Source organism: Oncorhynchus nerka, linkage group LG2 (genome assembly GCF_034236695.1).
Source record: "Oncorhynchus nerka isolate Pitt River linkage group LG2, Oner_Uvic_2.0, whole genome shotgun sequence".
Taxonomy (NCBI): domain Eukaryota; kingdom Metazoa; phylum Chordata; class Actinopteri; order Salmoniformes; family Salmonidae; genus Oncorhynchus; species Oncorhynchus nerka.
In genome coordinates, this window is record NC_088397.1 from 94,427,439 (window position 1) to 94,446,449 (window position 19,011).

At 44.2% G+C, this 19,011-nt stretch overlaps 1 protein-coding gene across 1 annotated transcript in view; it reads right to left on the minus strand.

Moving 5' to 3' along the window:
* LOC115131901 (E3 ubiquitin-protein ligase RNF123) overlaps nucleotides 1–19,011 on the minus strand; it is a 296,244-nt gene that overhangs the window by 168,012 nt on the left and 109,221 nt on the right. Inside the window, exons 34-35 of the mRNA XM_065004357.1 lie at nucleotides 10,462–10,537; nucleotides 7,527–7,611 (exon numbers count right to left, since the gene is read on the minus strand). Of these exons, the coding sequence (XP_064860429.1) occupies nucleotides 7,527–7,611; nucleotides 10,462–10,537 (161 nt within the window). The remainder of the gene's footprint in view (nucleotides 1–7,526; nucleotides 7,612–10,461; nucleotides 10,538–19,011) is intronic.

Here is a 19,011-nt window from a genome sequence, read left to right on the forward strand (position 1 = left end):
AGTGGTACAGGTCAGTGGTTATAGTACAGGTCAGTAGTTATAGTACAGGTCAGTGGTTCAGGTCAGTGGTTCAGGTCAGTGGTACAGGTCAGTGGTTCAGGTCAGTAGTACAGGTCAGTGGTTATAGTACAGGTCAGTGGTACAGGTCAGTGGTTATAGTACAGGTCAGTAGAACAGGTCAGTGGTACAGGTCAGTGGTTATAGTACAGGTCAGTGGTACAGGTCAGTGGTTATGGTACAGGTCAGTGGTTCAGGTCAGTGGTTATAGTACAGGTCAGTAGTACAGGTCAGTGGTTATAGTACAGGTCAGTGGTACAGGTCAGTGGTTCAGGTCAGTGGTACAGGTCAGTAGTTATAGTACAGGTCAGTGGTTATAGTACAAGTCAGTGGTACAGGTCAGTAGTTATAGTACAGGTCAGTGGTACAGGTCAGTGGTACAGGTCAGTGGTTCAGGTCAGTGGTACAGGTCAGTGTTTATAGTACAGGTCAGTAGTACAGGTCAGTGGTTATAGTACAGGTCAGTGGTTCAGGTCAGTGGTACAGGTCAGTGGTACAGGTCAGTGGTTATAGTACAGGTCAGTGGTACAGGTCAGTGGTTATAGTACAGGTCAGTGGTACAGGTCAGTGGTTATAGTACAGGTCAGTAGTTATAGTACAGGTCAGTGGTACAGGTCAGTGGTTCAGGTCAGTGGTTCAGGTCAGTGGTTCAGGTCAGTGGTTATAGTACAGGTCAGTGGTACAGGTCAGTGGTACAGGTCAGTGGTACAGGTCAGTGGTACAGGTCAGTGGTTCAGGTCAGTGGTTCAGGTCAGTGGTTATAGTACAGGTCAGTGGTACAGGTCAGTGGTTATAGTACAGGTCAGTGGTTCAGGTCAGTGGTTATAGTACAGGTCAGTGGTACAGGTCAGTGGTACAGGTCAGTGGTACAGGTCAGTGGTTATAGTACAGGTCAGTGGTACAGGTCAGTGGTTCAGGTCAGTAGTTATAGTACAGGTCAGTGGTTATAGTACAGGTCAGTGGTACAGGTCAGTGGTACAGGTCAGTGGTTATGGTACAGGTCAGTGGTACAGGTCAGTGGTTATAGTACAGGTCAGTGGTTATAGTACAGGTCAGTGGTACAGGTCAGTGGTACAGGTCAGTGGTACAGGTCAGTGGTTATGGTACAGGTCAGTGGTTAGGTCAGTGGTTATAGTACAGGTCAGTGGTTATAGTACAGGTCAGTGGTACAGGTCAGTGGTTATAGTACAGGTCAGTAGTACAGGTCAGTGGTTATAGTACAGGTCAGTGGTACAGGTCAGTAGTTATAGTACAGGTCAGTGGTTATAGTACAGGTCAGTGGTACAGGTCAGTAGTACAGGTCAGTAGTACAGGTCAGTGGTACAGGTCAGTGGTACAGGTCAGTAGTTATAGTACAGGTCAGTGGTTATAGTACAGGTCAGTGGTACAGGTCAGTAGTACAGGTCAGTGGTACAGGTCAGTGGTACAGGTCAGTGGTACAGGTCAGTAGTTATAGTACAGGTCAGTGGTACAGGTCAGTGGTACAGGTCAGTAGTTATAGTACAGGTCAGTGGTACAGGTCAGTAGTTATAGTACAGGTCAGTGGTACAGGTCAGTAGTTATAGTACAGGTCAGTGGTACAGGTCAGTGGTACAGGTCAGTGGTACAGGTCAGTGGTACAGGTCAGTAGTACAGGTCAGTGGTACAGGTCAGTGGTACAGGTCAGTGGTACAGGTCAGTAGTTATAGTACAGGTCAGTGGTTATAGTACAGGTCAGTGGTACAGGTCAGTGGTTCAGGTCAGTGGTTATAGTACAGGTCAGTGGTTCAGGTCAGTAGTACAGGTCAGTGGTTATAGTACAGGTCAGTGGTACAGGTCAGTGGTTATAGTACAGGTCAGTGGTTCAGGTCAGTAGTACAGGTCAGTGGTTATAGTACAGGTCAGTGGTACAGGTCAGTGGTACAGGTCAGTGGTACAGGTCAGTAGTGGTAGGCCTGTACTACTGACCTGTACCACCACTACTGACCTGAACTACTGACCTGTACCACTGACCTGTACCACTGACCTGACCTGTACTACCACGCTAGCTCTCTGAGGACAGGGTTGGAGTTAAAACCTACAGGATGCTAGCTCTCTAGGAACAGGGTTGGAGTTAAAACCTACAGGATGCTAGCTCTCTAGGAACAGGGTTGGAGTTAAAACCTACAGGATGCTAGCTCTCTAGGAACAGGGTTGGAGTTAAAACCTACAGGATGCTAGCTCTCTAGGAACAGGGTTGGAGTTAAAACCTACAGGATGCTAGCTCTCTAGGAACAGGGTTGGAGTTAAAACCTACAGGATGCTAGCTCTCTAGGAACAGGGTTGGAGTTAAAACCTACAGGATGCTAGCTCTCTAGGAACAGGGTTGGAGTTAAAACCTACAGGATGCTAGCTCTCTAGGAACAGGGTTGGAGTTAAAACCTACAGGATGCTAGCTCTCTAGGAACAGGGTTGGGGTTAAAACATACAGGATGCTAGCTCTCTAGGAACAGGGTTGGAGAGTCCTGCTCTACAAACACTTATTATTATTTGACCCTGCTGGTCATCTATGAACATCTTGAACAACAATCTGGTCTTGTACTCTAATAATCAACACCCGGCACAGCCAGACGAGGACTGACCACCCCCCACAGAGCCTGGTTCCTGCCTGTCTAGGGACTTTTCCCTAGCCACTGTGCTTCTGCATTGCGTGCTCTTTTTTGGTTTTAGGCCGGGTTTCTTTATAAGCACTTTGTGACATCTGCCGATGTAAAAAGGGCTTTATAAAAATTAATTGAAGTGCTGAAGTGCGCGTTCGTGCGTTAAGTGCATACCCGGCTGCTTTCTGCCCTCACTGAGACAGAGAAGTAACAGATGTACAATATCACACACTAATCCTGCTCTGTGATCTGAAGACAGCCATGAACCTGACAGCAACTTAACACGAAGTGAAGTATGAATATGTAGATAATATTAGAACATGGGATAAAGAGGTGACTAAACGTGGTGTTAAGAAAGAACATCTGTCAACCGACAGGCTAAAAATCAGTCGGTTCGGGTTCATCTAGGGTGACACAAGACGGTAAACAGTTTTTCTCAACCAAAATAAATACCGATGTCTTTGTGTGTGTCATGAGGTTGGCCTGTGGGTAAGGTTTATGACCCCCACCCATAAATACCTTTCTCCCCTCTCTCTCTTGATTCTACTGAAGGACTCTTGAATAGCCTTTGTTAAACATAGAGAGTCTGGGAACATCAAACAAGTGGGGGGAAAGGAACCATATTTCGGTAATAGAACCAGTTGAAAATATGCCTTGGTACATAATGAATATGATGTCAGTTCGGTTGTCATCTAAGACATTATGACTGATGACAGGACGACATAAACTGTATGGGGGAAAGTCTACACATTCTAGTTATCAGATTCACATAGAATTGTTGTGCAATTTAAATGTTGGAATATGAAACTATTTGTGAAATGTAATTTTAGCTTCCAAATGAGAGAATTGGGTTTTCATATGGTTAGAGCTCTGCTCAACAGTGGCCCGCCCCTGTGAAGAGACATGGGTTATAAACTATGAAACACACCCTTCTCTCCCTTCACTATATATTCCATTGACAAAAATGTAACCTTCTGTTCCGAGGACGATAGGACGACGGTCCATACGCTGAAAAGGACTAACATGTCAACTACAGAACTAAGCCAACCTCAGCGTGAGCTTTGGTTGTGAATGGTATGAATTTTGAACTCTTAATCACTAAAGAAGTGAGACATCCTAGATGTCATCCGAGTTAGCAACAGCAGCTGTAAACGTGGGCTAGGAAAGGACGGACGACGTATCCAGTCTAACACACAATGAAGATACTACAACGTATCAATTTACCACCAGAGACATTCTTCCGAGGAATGCATAAGATGCTGCATTTACGATAGCACAGCTTCGCCCTTTGTTCCTCAGTCTTCCCGCTCTTTCACTCAAACCCAACCCCCTTTCCTTTGTGTAACCAGCCGTCATGTCATCTGCGTCCACCAGGGACGTTTTCTGTAATAATATAATAATAATTAGCATTCTGTGTTTATGTAATTCTGTGTGATTAGTTAGGTATTTAGTAAATAAATAAAAACACATTTTGTATTGCTGATTTAACTTGTTAGCCAGGGTTCGTGAAGATAACCAAGAATTTACAACTTTCAGATGAGACTGAAATAAGGTGACGATTAATATTGACTGCTATTGATGTAAAATATTACTAGGTCTTTAAGAGTTTATTCTGAAGATAATAGCTCTATAAATATTATTTCGTGGTGCCCCGACGTTCTAGTTCATTACATTTACATGATTAGCTCAATCAGGTAATTATTAATTATAGAGAAAGGATTTTATAGAATAGCATGTCATATCACTTAATCCGGCATAGCCAAAGACACGACATGTGCTTTAGTTGATGATAGTATTATGTGAAAATGTAAAAGGTCTCAAAATGGACCCAGGAGGCTAAATGGACCCAGGAAGTTCAAGAAAGCCCCTCTCCTGCCTTCGTTGATAGAGTAGTTCAGGGAAATATCAAATATTATCCACTGAAAAGATAACAATATATGTTTTATATATAGCTTAATAATCATTTTAATATGATCCTATTTATCAGTGTGTCTGGGCAGTCAGCAGGTGTTAAATGCAACCAGAGGCCTCCAGCAGCAATACACTAGTCATGTATTATATCATATTGTCTGATACTTCAATACACTAGTCATGTATTGTCTGATACTTGGCTTCTGTTCCAGCAAGGAGCTGTAATATCTCAGTAATTGGATTTTCTTGACAGAGCCTCATAACACCCCGGTTTTGGCTGTGATGGGTGCAATTGTGAGCCTTTTAAAGACAAGAGAGAGGGAGGGAGGGAAAGAAAGTGTGAGAGAGAGAGGAGAAAATGAGAGAGAGAGACTGAGTGAGAGGAGGGAGTGAGAGGGGGGGAGTTTGCCTACCGGTCGGGGTGACTGCCTGGAGTGACTGTCAGATGTTTTACCTCTCTCTCTCTCTCTACTCATGCGATGATAAGAGACAATGGCATCTGCGTCAGACCTTCAGCTACATCACACCTACAAAATGGGAACACACGTACTGCGACTGGAGCGACTGAATGCTCAACTTATCTAGACGATCTCATAGGAGTAAAAGAGGGGGACGGTGAGAGAGAACGAGAGCAAGACAAGAGACACAAAGGAGACAAGCTCGCCATTTGTAAAAGGTCTGAAGATCCCTGTGTCGTCAGGATTCAAATCTACCACAGTAGGTTACAGTCAATAACTAAAGAGGAAAAGCCTACTCCATGTAAGACAATTGAAATCCACTCAAGTTCAAAGTGTAAATTGTAGAGTACATCCTTCACAACATTTTAAAAGCTATGTCATGTTGAAATTGCAACAGCCCAAAAATGATTTACCACATTACAGAACCCCCCCCCAAAGAGTATGGGTATGTCTCAAATGGCACCCTCTTCACTATATATTTTATTCACCTAATTTTTCAGCGTTGCTATGGGACCAGACAAACTAGTTAACTAGCTAGTTGGGGGCTACAGATGGTTTAGCTAACGCAAGCTAGCTAGATAGTTGGGAGGCACAGCTGGGCTAGCTAGCATTAGCTAGCTAGGAAGTTGGGGGCTACAGATGGGTTAGCTAACATTAGCTAGCTAGATAGTTGGGAGGCACAGCTGGGCTAGATAACATTAGCTAGCTAGGAAGTTGGGGGCTACAGATGGGTTAGCTAACATTAGCTAGCTAGATAGTTGGGAGGCACAGCTGGGCTAGCTAGCATTAGCTAGATAGGAAGTTGGGGGCTACAGATGGGTTAGCTAATGTTAAAATATCGTGAGACAATTGCCGCTATTTTCATAAATGGAACAGATCAGCTATCCATCCAACATAGCAAATGGTAGCTAGCTGGCTACTTGTGTAAGTATTTATAAAAACATACATACAAATACATGGCTTTGGTTAGCACAAAGGTCAGCTGCAACCTATGTAGCTAGCTAGCTAACATTTCCTCCATGAACGAAGCAAACTAGCTAGCTATATACCAACCTAGATAACAATAGAGAGTAGTGGTGTTCTGCATATGGTTTTCTATGATTTCTAGAGTCCAGCTTTACAACGATCAAAGCGGAACTACCAGAAAGGCTTTAAAAAATATATATTTATTTATTATAAACATTTTGATTTGGTTTATACAGTAGCCAATAAAAGCCAAAAGCAAAGGGATAATGTCTAGACCAGAAATGAACAAGAGAACCTATCCCCAGATCCCCAGCAAAATCGATCGATAGATCACTCAGCCGGAAGCTAGAAGGGCACAGGTACTAGCTGTCCTACGCTCCGTCCCAAATGCAACCCTACCCGCTACATAGTGTGTGTACTACCTAGACCTATTACAGTCCAGCCCTGACCAGAGAACTGACTGGTATTACAGTTGAGACACAGGCCTATTACAGTCCAACCCTGACCAGAGAACTGACTGGTATTACAGTTGAGACACAGGCCTATTACAGTCCAGCCCTGACCAGAGAACTGACTGGTATTACAGTTGAGACACAGGCCTATTACAGTCCAGCCCTGACCAGAGAACTGACTGGTATTACAGTTGAGACACAGGCCTATTACAGTCCAGCCCTGACCAGAGAACTGACTGGTATTACAGTTGAGACACAGGCCTATTACAGTCCAGCCCTGACCAGAGAACTGACTGGTATTACAGTTGAGACACAGGCCTATTACAGTCCAGCCCTGACCAGAGAACTGACTGGTATTACAGTTGAGACACAGGCCTATTACAGACCAGCCCTGACCAGAGAACTGACTGGTATTACAGTTGAGACACAGGCCTATTACAGTCCAGCCCTGACCAGAGAACTGACTGGTGTTTCAATTCACTGGGATAGAAAATAATGAGGACAGGATAGGACTGCTCTCTCTCGTTACACTCACACACACAGTGATCTGGTTAGAGGTGGCGTGCTAGGCAGGGAGATTACAGCCTGCTCGCCTCCCGGTCCAGTCCTGTCCAACCCACCGCCATACAATTACCGGAGAACCAGCAGGATACAGACTATTAACAGCAGAGTACAAAGGACAGGGTTTTACACATGTCCAACTATTGCTAAGGACCTGTACAATTTTTTTTTGTTATAATGTTTGAGCCACTCGGATAATATAAGAACGAGGCATACTGGCAATTTACTGGCATTTGCATAATTGAAGGAAATTACATTTGAAATTCACATTTGTCGCTCAGCCCCAGGACAAAAATGTGTGAATGGCAACAACCTAGCATTAAAACGAACACGTTCTCTCTGACCCCGTTGCAAAATGTTGAGAACTGCATGAAAGAGGGCCTCCAAAACCATAGAGGGCCTCCAAAACCATGCTTTTGGCCGCCTCCAAAACCATGCTTTCGGCCGCCTCCACTACCCCCCCCCCCCCCCCCAGGGCAAATACAGCTCGTCTATTCACTTACCCCTGTCTCTCACAGTCCACCAGGATCCTCACCAGAATTCCTGTCACAGCCACTAGGATGGGATAGTGGTCAACGCTCTCTAGGCCTGGACACCAGGAACACAGAGAAAGACATTGTTCAGGTCTCCAGGTACAAAGAATTGCAAAAGCGTCATATAAATTTGAAATATTACACTTTCTTTATTTCTTTATTTGATTTAAGATGATTATCTACTTCCCCAGAGTCAAATTAACTTGTGGGATACAATGTGTAAGTCTCTGCGTCTAGTATGAACGAAGATAAAAAGGTAGTTTTGTGAGAAAAAGCTAACTAGCATGCTAGCTGTTCTCAGACTTACAGTCATTGTGCTCAGTTAGCAATTGCGCTAACGCTAGTTAGCAACTTCCTTGACACTGCACGCTGAGACATGGTTTCCATGAGTTTCTGACTCTGGGAAAGTAGATAACGGGTTTCATTGGAGACAGAATTTACACAAAGAGAGGGGCCATGAGACATTACTGAAAGTGATTTTTTTGTTGGAGGGGGGGGGAATCAGTCAGATGGCAAGGGGTTTGATATTCCAGATCAGTGTGATTCTACCCATAAAAACACACGAATAAAACAGATTATTGGAGTCAGGGGTAAAGAGGGTGACTCAGGATAACATTTGGAACTGAGCGCAAAGTGTATCTGCCAAACAAGCAATTGTCTCCAGCCCCTCGAGGACCGTAGTGCCCATCAGTAAAGTACCAGACACACACGCACACAAAATTCCTAGAAGAAGACCCTCCACACATCAGTTAGCACAATGAACACAGTGGCTGTGAATAATGCATCTCGCAGCTCCATGTTGTCATTTCTGATGAATGGCTCTGCTGGGTTGGATCCAACCTTCATTTCCTGCAGCTAAAGTGAATGATCTGATTTTTCACACGTCAGAGTGTAAGTAGTAACCGTAGCCCAGGGAAAATACCCGCTAACAGAAGTGTGTGATATTAATATAGCTCAGGCCAGGAGAACAATCGAGGTCATCTCAGAATCTTTCGGACTGTGTGTGATGTGTTATGACTGACCAGTGGGTACAGTATATCTGTCTGCATTATATTGACCCGTGGGTACAGTATATCTGTCTGCATTATATTGACCAGTGGGTACAGTATATATGTCTGCATTATATTGACCAGTGGGTACAGTATATCTGTCTGCATTATATTGACCAGTGGGTACAGTATATCTGTCTGCATCAGATTGACCAGTGGGTACAGTATATCTGTCTGCATTATATTGACCCGTGGGTACAGTATATCTGTCTGCATCAGATTGACCAGTGGGTACAGTATGTCTGTCTGCATTATATTGACCAGTGGGTACAGTATATATGTCTGCATTAGATTGACCAGTGGGTACAGTATATATGTCTGCATTATATTGAACAGTGGGTACAGTATATCTGTCTGCATTATATTGACCAGTGGGTACAGTATATCTGTCTGCATCAGATTGACCAGTGGGTACAGTATGTATGTCTGCATTATATTGACCAGTGGGTACAGTATGTCTGTCTGCATTATATTGACCAGTGGGTACAGTATGTCTGTCTGCATTATATTGACCAGTGGGTACAGTATATCTGTCTGCATTATATTGACCAGTGGGTACAGTATGTCTGTCTGCATCAGATTGACCAGTGGGTACAGTATGTCTGTCTGCATTATATTGACCAGCGGGTACAGTATGTCTGTCTGCATCAGATTGACCAGTGGGTACAGTATGTCTGTCTGCATTATATTGACCAGTGGGTACAGTATGTCTGTCTGCATTATATTGACCAGCGGGTACAGTATGTCTGTCTGCATTATATTGACCAGTGGGTACAGTTGATCTGTCTGCATTATATTGACCAGCGGGTACAGTATATCTGTCTGCATCAGATTGACCAGTGGGTACAGTATATCTGTCTGCATTAGATTGACCAGTGGGTACAGTATGTCTGTCTGCATTATATTGACCAGTGGGTACAGTATGTCTGTCTGCATTATATTGACCAGTGGGTACAGTATGTCTGTCTGCATTATATTGACCAGCGGGTACAGTATGTCTGTCTGCATTATATTGACCAGTGGGTACAGTATATCTGTCTGCATTATATTGACCAGTGGGTACAGTATGTCTGTCTGCATCAGATTGACCAGTGGGTACAGTATGTCTGTCTGCATTAGATTGACCAGCGGGTACAGTATATCTGTCTGCATTAGATTGACCAGCGGGTACAGTATATCTGTCTGCATTAGATTGACCAGCGGGTACAGTATGTCTGTCTGCATTATATTGACCAGTGGGTACAGTATGTCTGTCTGCATCAGATTGACCAGTGGGTACAGTATATCTGTCTGCATTAGATTGACCAGCGGGTACAGTATATCTGTCTGCATTAGATTGACCAGCGGGTACAATATGTCTGTCTGCATTATATTGACCAGCGGGTACATTATATCTGTCTGCATTATATTGACCAGTGGGTACAGTATGTCTGTCTGCATTATATTGACCAGTGGGTACAGTATGTCTGTCTGGATCAGATTGACCAGTGGGTACAGTATATCTGTCTGCATTATATTGACCAGTGGGTACAGTATATCTGTCTGCATTATATTGACCAGTGGGTACAGTATGTCTGTCTGCATCAGATTGACCAGTGGGTACAGTATGTCTGTCTGCATTACATTGACCAGCGGGTACAGTATGTCTGTCTGCATCAGATTGACCAGTGGGTACAGTATGTCTGTCTGCATCTGTAGTGGTATAACACTGCAGGGGTAGTAGCAGTTACAGATTTTAGAATGTCAATAGTAGACTTGGTGAAAGAGTGGTGTAATCTCTGTACTTATACTATTACTTGTTTAATACTGCAATACTACTAGAAGTATACAATAATATTGGGAGTACGAGAAATTACCTGGGAGACGGAGGTTGACCACACGGTCGAAGAGGTTCCTCTCTGCGGTCACTCTGTTTAACACCTGGTTCAGAAGCTGGAGAGAGAGAGAGAGAGAGAGACAGGGAGAGAGAGAGACAGGGAGAGAGAGAGACAGGGAGAGAGAGAGAGACAGGGAGAGAGAGAGAGACAGGGAGAGAGAGAGAGACAGGGAGAGAGAGAGAGAGAGGGAGAGAGAGACAGGGAGAGAGAGAGACAGGGAGAAAGAGAGACAGGGAGAAAGAGAGACAGGGAGAAAGAGAGACAGGGAGAAAGAGAGACAGGGAGAAAGAGAGACAGGGAGAGAGAGAGACAGGGAGAAAGAGAGACAGGGAGAAAGGGAGAAAGAGAGACAGGGAGAAAGAGAGACAGGGAGAAAGAGAGACGGAGAGAGAGAGAGACGGAGAGAGAGAGACAGGGAGAAAGAGAGACAGGGAGAGAGACAGAGAGAGAGAAAGGTAGAGAGAGAGAAAGGTAGAGAGAGAGACAGGTAGAGAAAGGTAGAGAGACAGGGAGAGACAGGGAGAGAGACAGGTAGAGAAAGGTAGAGAGACAGGGAGAGAGAGAGACAGGGAGAGACAGGGAGAGAGAGAGACAGGGAGAGAGAGAGAGGGAGAGACAGGTAGAGAGAGAGAGACAGGGAGAGAGAGAGACAGGGAGAGAGAGAGACAGGGAGAGAGAGAGACAGGGAGAGACAGGTAGAGAGAGACAGGGAGAGAAGGAAGGAATGAGGGAGAGAGAGAGGAAGGAAAGCAAGACAGAGGAAAAGGGAGGGAGTTACAAACCATTCAATAGTTATTTTTCAATTAAAAGAAACAGACCAGAAAGTAAAAGCACATCGTGTGTCTGTATTGTCTAGATCCATGTATCATTGTTTCCATTGGTCGAGAATCTGTCCATCCTGCACCTGATGAATCGTTCAATCAGCCAGAATAAGAGTGTAGACCAGTAGACCAATAAGAGCGCGTTAGATTATCAGGACTGGGCGGGCACACTAAGTGGGTGAGGGAGGTTGGGAGGATGGAGAAACAATGGAGGGAGAACCTTAATCTGTCACTATCAACCAAGTCACATGCTATATATGGGTTGGTAAATAGACTAGTACCTGGTGATACCAGGGTTGGTAAATAGACCAGTACCTGGTAATACCAGGGTTGGTAAATAGACCAGTACCTGGTAATACCAGGGTTGGTAAATAGACCAGTACCTGGTAATACCAGGGTTGGTAAATAGACCAGTACCTGGTAATACCAGGGTTGGTAAACAGACCAGTACCTGGTAATACCAGGGTTGGTAAACAGACCAGTACCTGGTAATACCAGGGTTGGTAAATAGACCAGTACCTGGTAATACCAGGGGTGGTAAACAGACCAGTACCTGGTAATACCAGGGGTGGTAAACAGACCAGTACCTGGTAATACCAGGGTGGTAAACAGACCAGTACCTGGTAATACCAGGGTTGGTAAACAGACCAGTACCTGGTAATACCAGGGTTGGTAAACAGACCAGTACCTGGTAATACCAGGTATACCAGGTACTGGAAGACCCAGAGAAAAACTGTCTCTAATGTGGACGGCCACAGGACTGGAAGACCCAGAGAAAAACTGTCTCTAATGTGGACGGCCACAGGACTGGAAGACCCAGAGAAAAACTGTCTCTAATGTGGACCGCCACAGGACTGGAAGACCCAGAGAAAAACTGTCTCTAATGTGGACGGCCACAGGACTGGAAGACCCAGAGAAAACCATCTCTAATGTGGACGGCCACAGGACTGGAAGACCCAGAGATGCCTCTGCTGGAGGATTAGCTCATTAGTGTTACCAGCCTCAGAAATTTCAGCCCAAATAAATGCTGTGTGAATCGGGTCTTCATGGTCAAATTGCTGGGGGAAAAAATCACTACTAAAAAACACCAATAAGACGACGAGACTTGCTTGGGCCAAGAAACACAAGCAATGGACATTAGACTGGTGGGAATTTGTCCTTTGGTCTGATGAGTCTAAATTTGAGATTTTTGGCTCCAAACTGTGCGTCTTTGTGAGACGCGGTGAGGGGGAACGGATGATCTCCGCATGTGTATTACCAACCGTAAACCATGGAGGAAGAGATATTATGGTTCCCACTGTGAAGCATGGAGGAGGAGATATTATGGAGTGGGGGTACTTTGCTGGTGACACAGTCTGTGATTTATTTAGAATTCAAGGCACATTTAACCAGCATGGCTACCACAGCATTCTGCAGTGATACACCATCCCATCTAGTTTAACTACTCATTCAAAGGGTTTTAACACTTTTGACTGGTAGGCACAAAACGACCTTTATACAGCTGTTTATGTATCTGGTTACAGTGCATTCAGAAAGTATTCAGACCCCTAGACTTTTTCCACATTTTGTTTCGTTACAGCCTTATTGTAAAATTGACGAGGAAAAACATTACATCTAATCAATCCAAAGACAACGCAGGAGTGGCTTCGGGACAAGGCTCTGAATGTCCTTGAGTGGAGCAGCCAGAGCCCGGGACTTAAACCCGATCAAACATCTCTGGAGAGACCTGAAGATAGCTGTGCAGCAACGCTCCCCATCCAACCTGACAAAGCTTGAGAGGATCTGCAGAGAAGAATGGGAGAAACTCCCCAAATACTGGTGTGCCAAGCTTGTAGCGTCATACCCAAGAAGCCTTGAGGCTGTAATCGCTGCCAAAGGTGCTTCAACAAAGTACTGAGTAAAGGGTCTGAATACTTATGTAAATGTGATATGGGGTATTGTGTGAGGGGGGAAAAAACAACAATTTAAATACATTTTTAGATTACGTCAAACAAACACCACAGAACTGCGACATCGGCAGATGTGGTGGATCAATGAAACAAAAACATCTCTAACTTAAACTGATAGAATTGGGATATTTGTATTGTGTTTACTTAGATTGACGCACCAGTACGACAATCAACTCTAAGGAAGAAGATGGTAGAATAATTACAAGATTATTTATTTTTTTACCTTTATTTAACTAGGCAAGTCAGTTAAGAACAAATTCTTATTTTCAATGACTGCCTGTTCAGGGGCAGAACGACAGATTTGTACCTTGTCAGCTCGGGGGATTTGAACTTGCAACCTTTCGGTTACTAGTCCAATGCTCTAACCACTAGGCTACCCTGTCGCCCCAGATTGCTATAAGACTGTTTATGCATCGAATATATTTGATGAGTATTCTCTCATCTTTGTGAGTGTGACTGAGTTGTGCCTCTGGGGCTTGGGCGCTAGCAATTGATTTGTAATGGCTTGGTGATAAAAAAACCTACAGCCTGCATTCCATCGAATGAGTTGGTGTTTGTGACCCGAGATTGCCTGGAGGAGTAGAACATCTTTGTCTCTAATCATCTTTGCGTGTGAGAAACAACAGCCGGTGCACGTAACTCACAAGATGAACACAAGATAGCCTCCTGTGTGATGTCCCGAGCTGCAGGGGAGGGGTGGAACCAGCCATGACTAAGCATTTTTAGTGTCAGCTATATAAGGACCATGATTCCTCTGTAATGTTTGGCTCTCAACGATCACCGGTGGGGTGGTCGTTGACCAGCTTCATTATTGGAAAGAAATATATATAAAAATCTACAATAAATATTTATTGTTTCAAGAAATAAAGTCTCTCGCTTAATAAAGAATTCTCCACAACAGGTTTTTTTTTTTAAAGAAAAGTCCAACTGAAAAACGATCCTGTCTCCTTATTTCTCCGGGTTAGCCGAGTGTCTGCTAAGTTTGTTACATGGTAACTACAAAGTCATAAAAATAATCACAATATATTAAGTTGCTCCTGGGTAAGTACATTGTAAATACATGTAAATCCCTTGTAACATTGTAGTTACATAGTTGGCTGTTAGATTACTTTACAACATAAACAATGAAACTACAAAAAGTTATTCCTAAATGTCGTCTCCTCATTTCTCCTCGTTAGCCTATTGTCGACAAAGTTTATTACATAACGGGTGTACCCTAGTAGGTAATTATAAAGGTTATACCCTAATTGGTAGGCAACTATAACAGGGGTACCCTAATAGGTCATTATAAAGGTTATACCCTAATTGGTAGGCAGGTCATTATAACGGGTGTACCCTAATAGGTAGGTCATTATAACGGGTGTACCCTAATAGGTAGGTAGGTCATTATAACGGGTGTACCCTAATAGGCAGGTCATTATAACGGGTGTACCCTAATAGGTAGGTAGGTCATTATAACGGGTGTACCCTAATAGGTAGGTAGGTAACTATAAAGGTTGTACCCTAATAGGTAGGTAGGTCATTATAACGGGTGTACCCTAATAGGTAGGTAGGTCATTATAACGGGTGTACCCTAATAGGTAGGTAGGTCATTATAACGGGTGTACCCTAATAGGTAGGTAGGTCATTATAACGGGTGTACCCTAATAGGTAGGTAGGTCATTATAACGGGTGTACCCTAATAGGTAGGTAGGTCATTATAACGGGTGTACCCTAATAGGTAGGTAGGTCATTATAACGGGTGTACCCTAATAGGTAGGTAGGTCATTATAACGGGTGTACCCTAATAGGTAGGTCATTATAACGGGTGTACCTTAATAGGTAGGTAGGTCATTATAACGGGTGTACCCTAATAGGTAGGTCATTATAACGGGTGTACCCTAATAGGTAGGTCATTATAACGGGTGTACCTTAATAGGTAGGTCATTAAACCCTACTGGGTTTCACTTTACATTAAGTTGCTTGCTCCTGGGTATTTACATGATAAAGTTTATCCTATGAAACCAAATTGTTCTTATATTACACTTGATTCGGTAACAGCCTTTGAGCCAGGTCATAGCATGGAGAAAAAAAACTCATTGAAAATGAGTTGAAGTTAATATTAGTCGTTTTTTAAATTTTATTTCACCTTTATTTAACCTTTATTTAACTATGAAAGTCGGTTATAGTCGGTTACCCAATCACGGCCGGTTGTGAAACAGCCTGGAATCAAACCAGAGTGTCTGTAGTGACGCCTCAAGCACTGAGATGCAGAGCCTTAGACCGCTGCTCCACTCAGGAGACCGTTATTGACCGGGTGTGCATATCAATTGTTGTTACCTGGTCACTTCAATACCTTGACTTTGTTGTCCTTAAGCCATTTTGCTACAACTGTGGAAGTATGCTTGGGGTCATTGTCCACTTGGAAGACCCATTTGTGATTAAGCTTTAACTTCCTGACTGATGTCTTGAGTTGTTGCTTCAATATATCCACATAATTGTCTGTCCTCATGATGCCATTTATTTTGTGAAGTGCACCAGTCCCTCCTGCAGCAAAGCACCCCCTCAACATGATGCTGCCACCCCCGTGCTTCACGGTTGGGATGGTGTTCTTCGGGTTTGCAAGCCTCCCCCTTTTCCTCCAAATATAATGATGGTCATTAGGGCCAAACAGTTCTATTTTTGTTTCATCAGCCAAGAGGACATTTCTCCAAAAAGTACAAACTTTGTCCCCATGCGCAGTTACAAACCGTAGTCTGGCTTTTTATAGCAGTTTTGGAGCAGTGGCTTCTTCCTTGCTGGGCGGCCTTTCAGGTTATGTCGATATAGGACTCATTTTACTGTGGATATAGATACTTTCGTACACGTTTCCTCCAGCATCTTCACAAGGTCCTTTGCTGTTGTTCTGAGATTGATTCGCACTTTTCGAACCAAAGCTGCGTGGTCCCATGGGGTTTATACTTGCGTACTATTGTTTGTACAGATGAATGTGGTACCTTCAAGCGTTTGGAAATTTCTCCCAAGGATGAACCAGACTTGTGGAGGTCGACAATGTTTTTTTTCTGAGTTCTTGGCTGATTTCTTTTGATTTTCCAATGATGTCAAGCAAAGAGGCAGTGAGTCTGAAGGTAGGCCTTGAAATACATCCACAGGTACACTTCCAATTGACTCGAATGGTGTCAATTAGTCTATCAGAAGCTTCTAAAGCCATGACATAATTATCTGGAATTTTCCAAGCTGTTTAAAGACACAGTCAACTTAGTGTATGTAAACTTCAGACCCACTGGAATTGTGCTACCGTGAATTATAAGTGAAATAATCTGTCTTTAAACAATTGTTGGAAAAATTGTCTTCACCGACTTGCCAAAACTATAGTCTGTTAAACAAGAAATTTGAAGAGTGGTTGGAAAAATGAGTTCTAAATGACCCCAACTTAAGTGGATGTAAACTTCAGACATCAACATTACACAGAACAAGCTCATATGTTGGTTTAAGTTATTAATATGGTGAGGTTAAAATGTGTCATTACAAAACAGTTACATAGTGGAACTACAAAATAGGAATAACCTTCAGTAAGTGAATGTGTAATAACAGATTCCACAACAACCCTAATGCCTTGAGACAGACAGTAAAATCTATGTAAATACTAATTTAACAGGTATTACTGTGTTACTTAATATAAAGTGTAATTTATTTATTTTTTACTCTTATTGCTAGTATCTCACTTCTCTTCAGAAACAGTGGCTTAGGTCATTCATGCTAATAAAGCTCATCTTAAATCAGAGAGAACATTCTGTTCCAGGGGTTAGTTTCGATTAGCTGCTGATTACAACCTAGCTGGAGAGTTTTCACATTAGACTTGCACATGGGAACACACACACACACACACACACTCCTTGTATTGCAGAGAGTGCGAGACAAGAGAGCACGAGACAGAGAGAACATGCTGTTCCAGGCATTCGTTTCAATTAGCTGCTGATTACAACCTAGATGGAGAGAGAGAGTGTTCACTTGGGACTTGTACTCATACACACCGGAACACACACTCATACACACCGGAACACACACTCACACACACCGGAACACACACACACACACACACACACACACCGGAACACACACACACACACAGGAACACACACACACACACACACACACCGGAACACACACACACACACCGGAACACACACCGGAACACACACACCGGAACACACACTCATACACACCGGAACACACTCATACACACCGGAACACACTCATACACACCGGAACACACTCATACACACCGGAACACACTCATACACGGAACACACACACACAACACACACACGGAACACACACTCATACACACACTCATACACACCGGAACACACACTCATACACACCGGAACACACACTCATACACACCGGAACACACACTCATACACACCGGAACACACACTCATACACACCGGAACACACACTCATACACACCGGAACACACACTCATACACCGGAACACACACACACACACCGGAACACACACACACACACCGGAACACACACACGAACACACACACACACACCGGAACACACACACACACACACCGGAACACACACTCACACACACCGGAACACACACTCATACACACCGGAACACACACTCATACACACCGGAACACACTCATACACACCGGAACACACACACACCGGAACACACACACACCGGAACACACACACACACACAGGAACACACACTCATACACACCGGAACACACACTCATACACACCGGAACACACTCATACACACCGGAACACACTCATACACACCGGAACACACTCATACACACCGGAACACACTCATACACACCGGAACACACTCATACACACCGGAACACACACACACCGGAACACACACACACCGGAACACACACACACACACACACACCGGAACACACACACACCGGAACACACACACACCGGAAAACACACACACCGGAACACACACACACCGGAACACACACACACCGGAACACACACCGGAACACACACACACACACACCGGAACACACACTCACACACACCGGAACACACACTCATACACACCGGAACACACACTCATACACACCGGAACACACACTCATACACACCGGAACACACACTCATACACACCGGAACACACTCATACACACTCATACACACCGGAACACACTCATACACACCGGAACACACTCATACACACCGGAACACACTCATACACACCGGAACACACTCATACACACCGGAACACACACACACACACACAGGAACACACACACACACACACACACACAGGAACACACACACACCGGAACACACACACACCGGAACACACACACACCGGAACACACACACACACCGGAACACACACACCGGAACACACACTCATACACACCGGAACACACACTCATACACACCGGAACACACACTCATACACACCGGAACACACACTCATACACACCGGAACACACCGGAACACACCGGAACACACCGGAACACACACACATACACACCGGAACACACTCATACACACCGGAACACACTCATACACACCGGAACACACTCATACACACCGGAACACACTCATACACACCGGAACACACTCATACACACCGGAACACACTCATACACACCGGAACACACTCATACACACGGAACACACTCATACACACCGGAACACACACGGGAACACACACACTCATACACACGGGCGCACACACACACTCATACACACCGGAACACACACACCGGAACACACACAC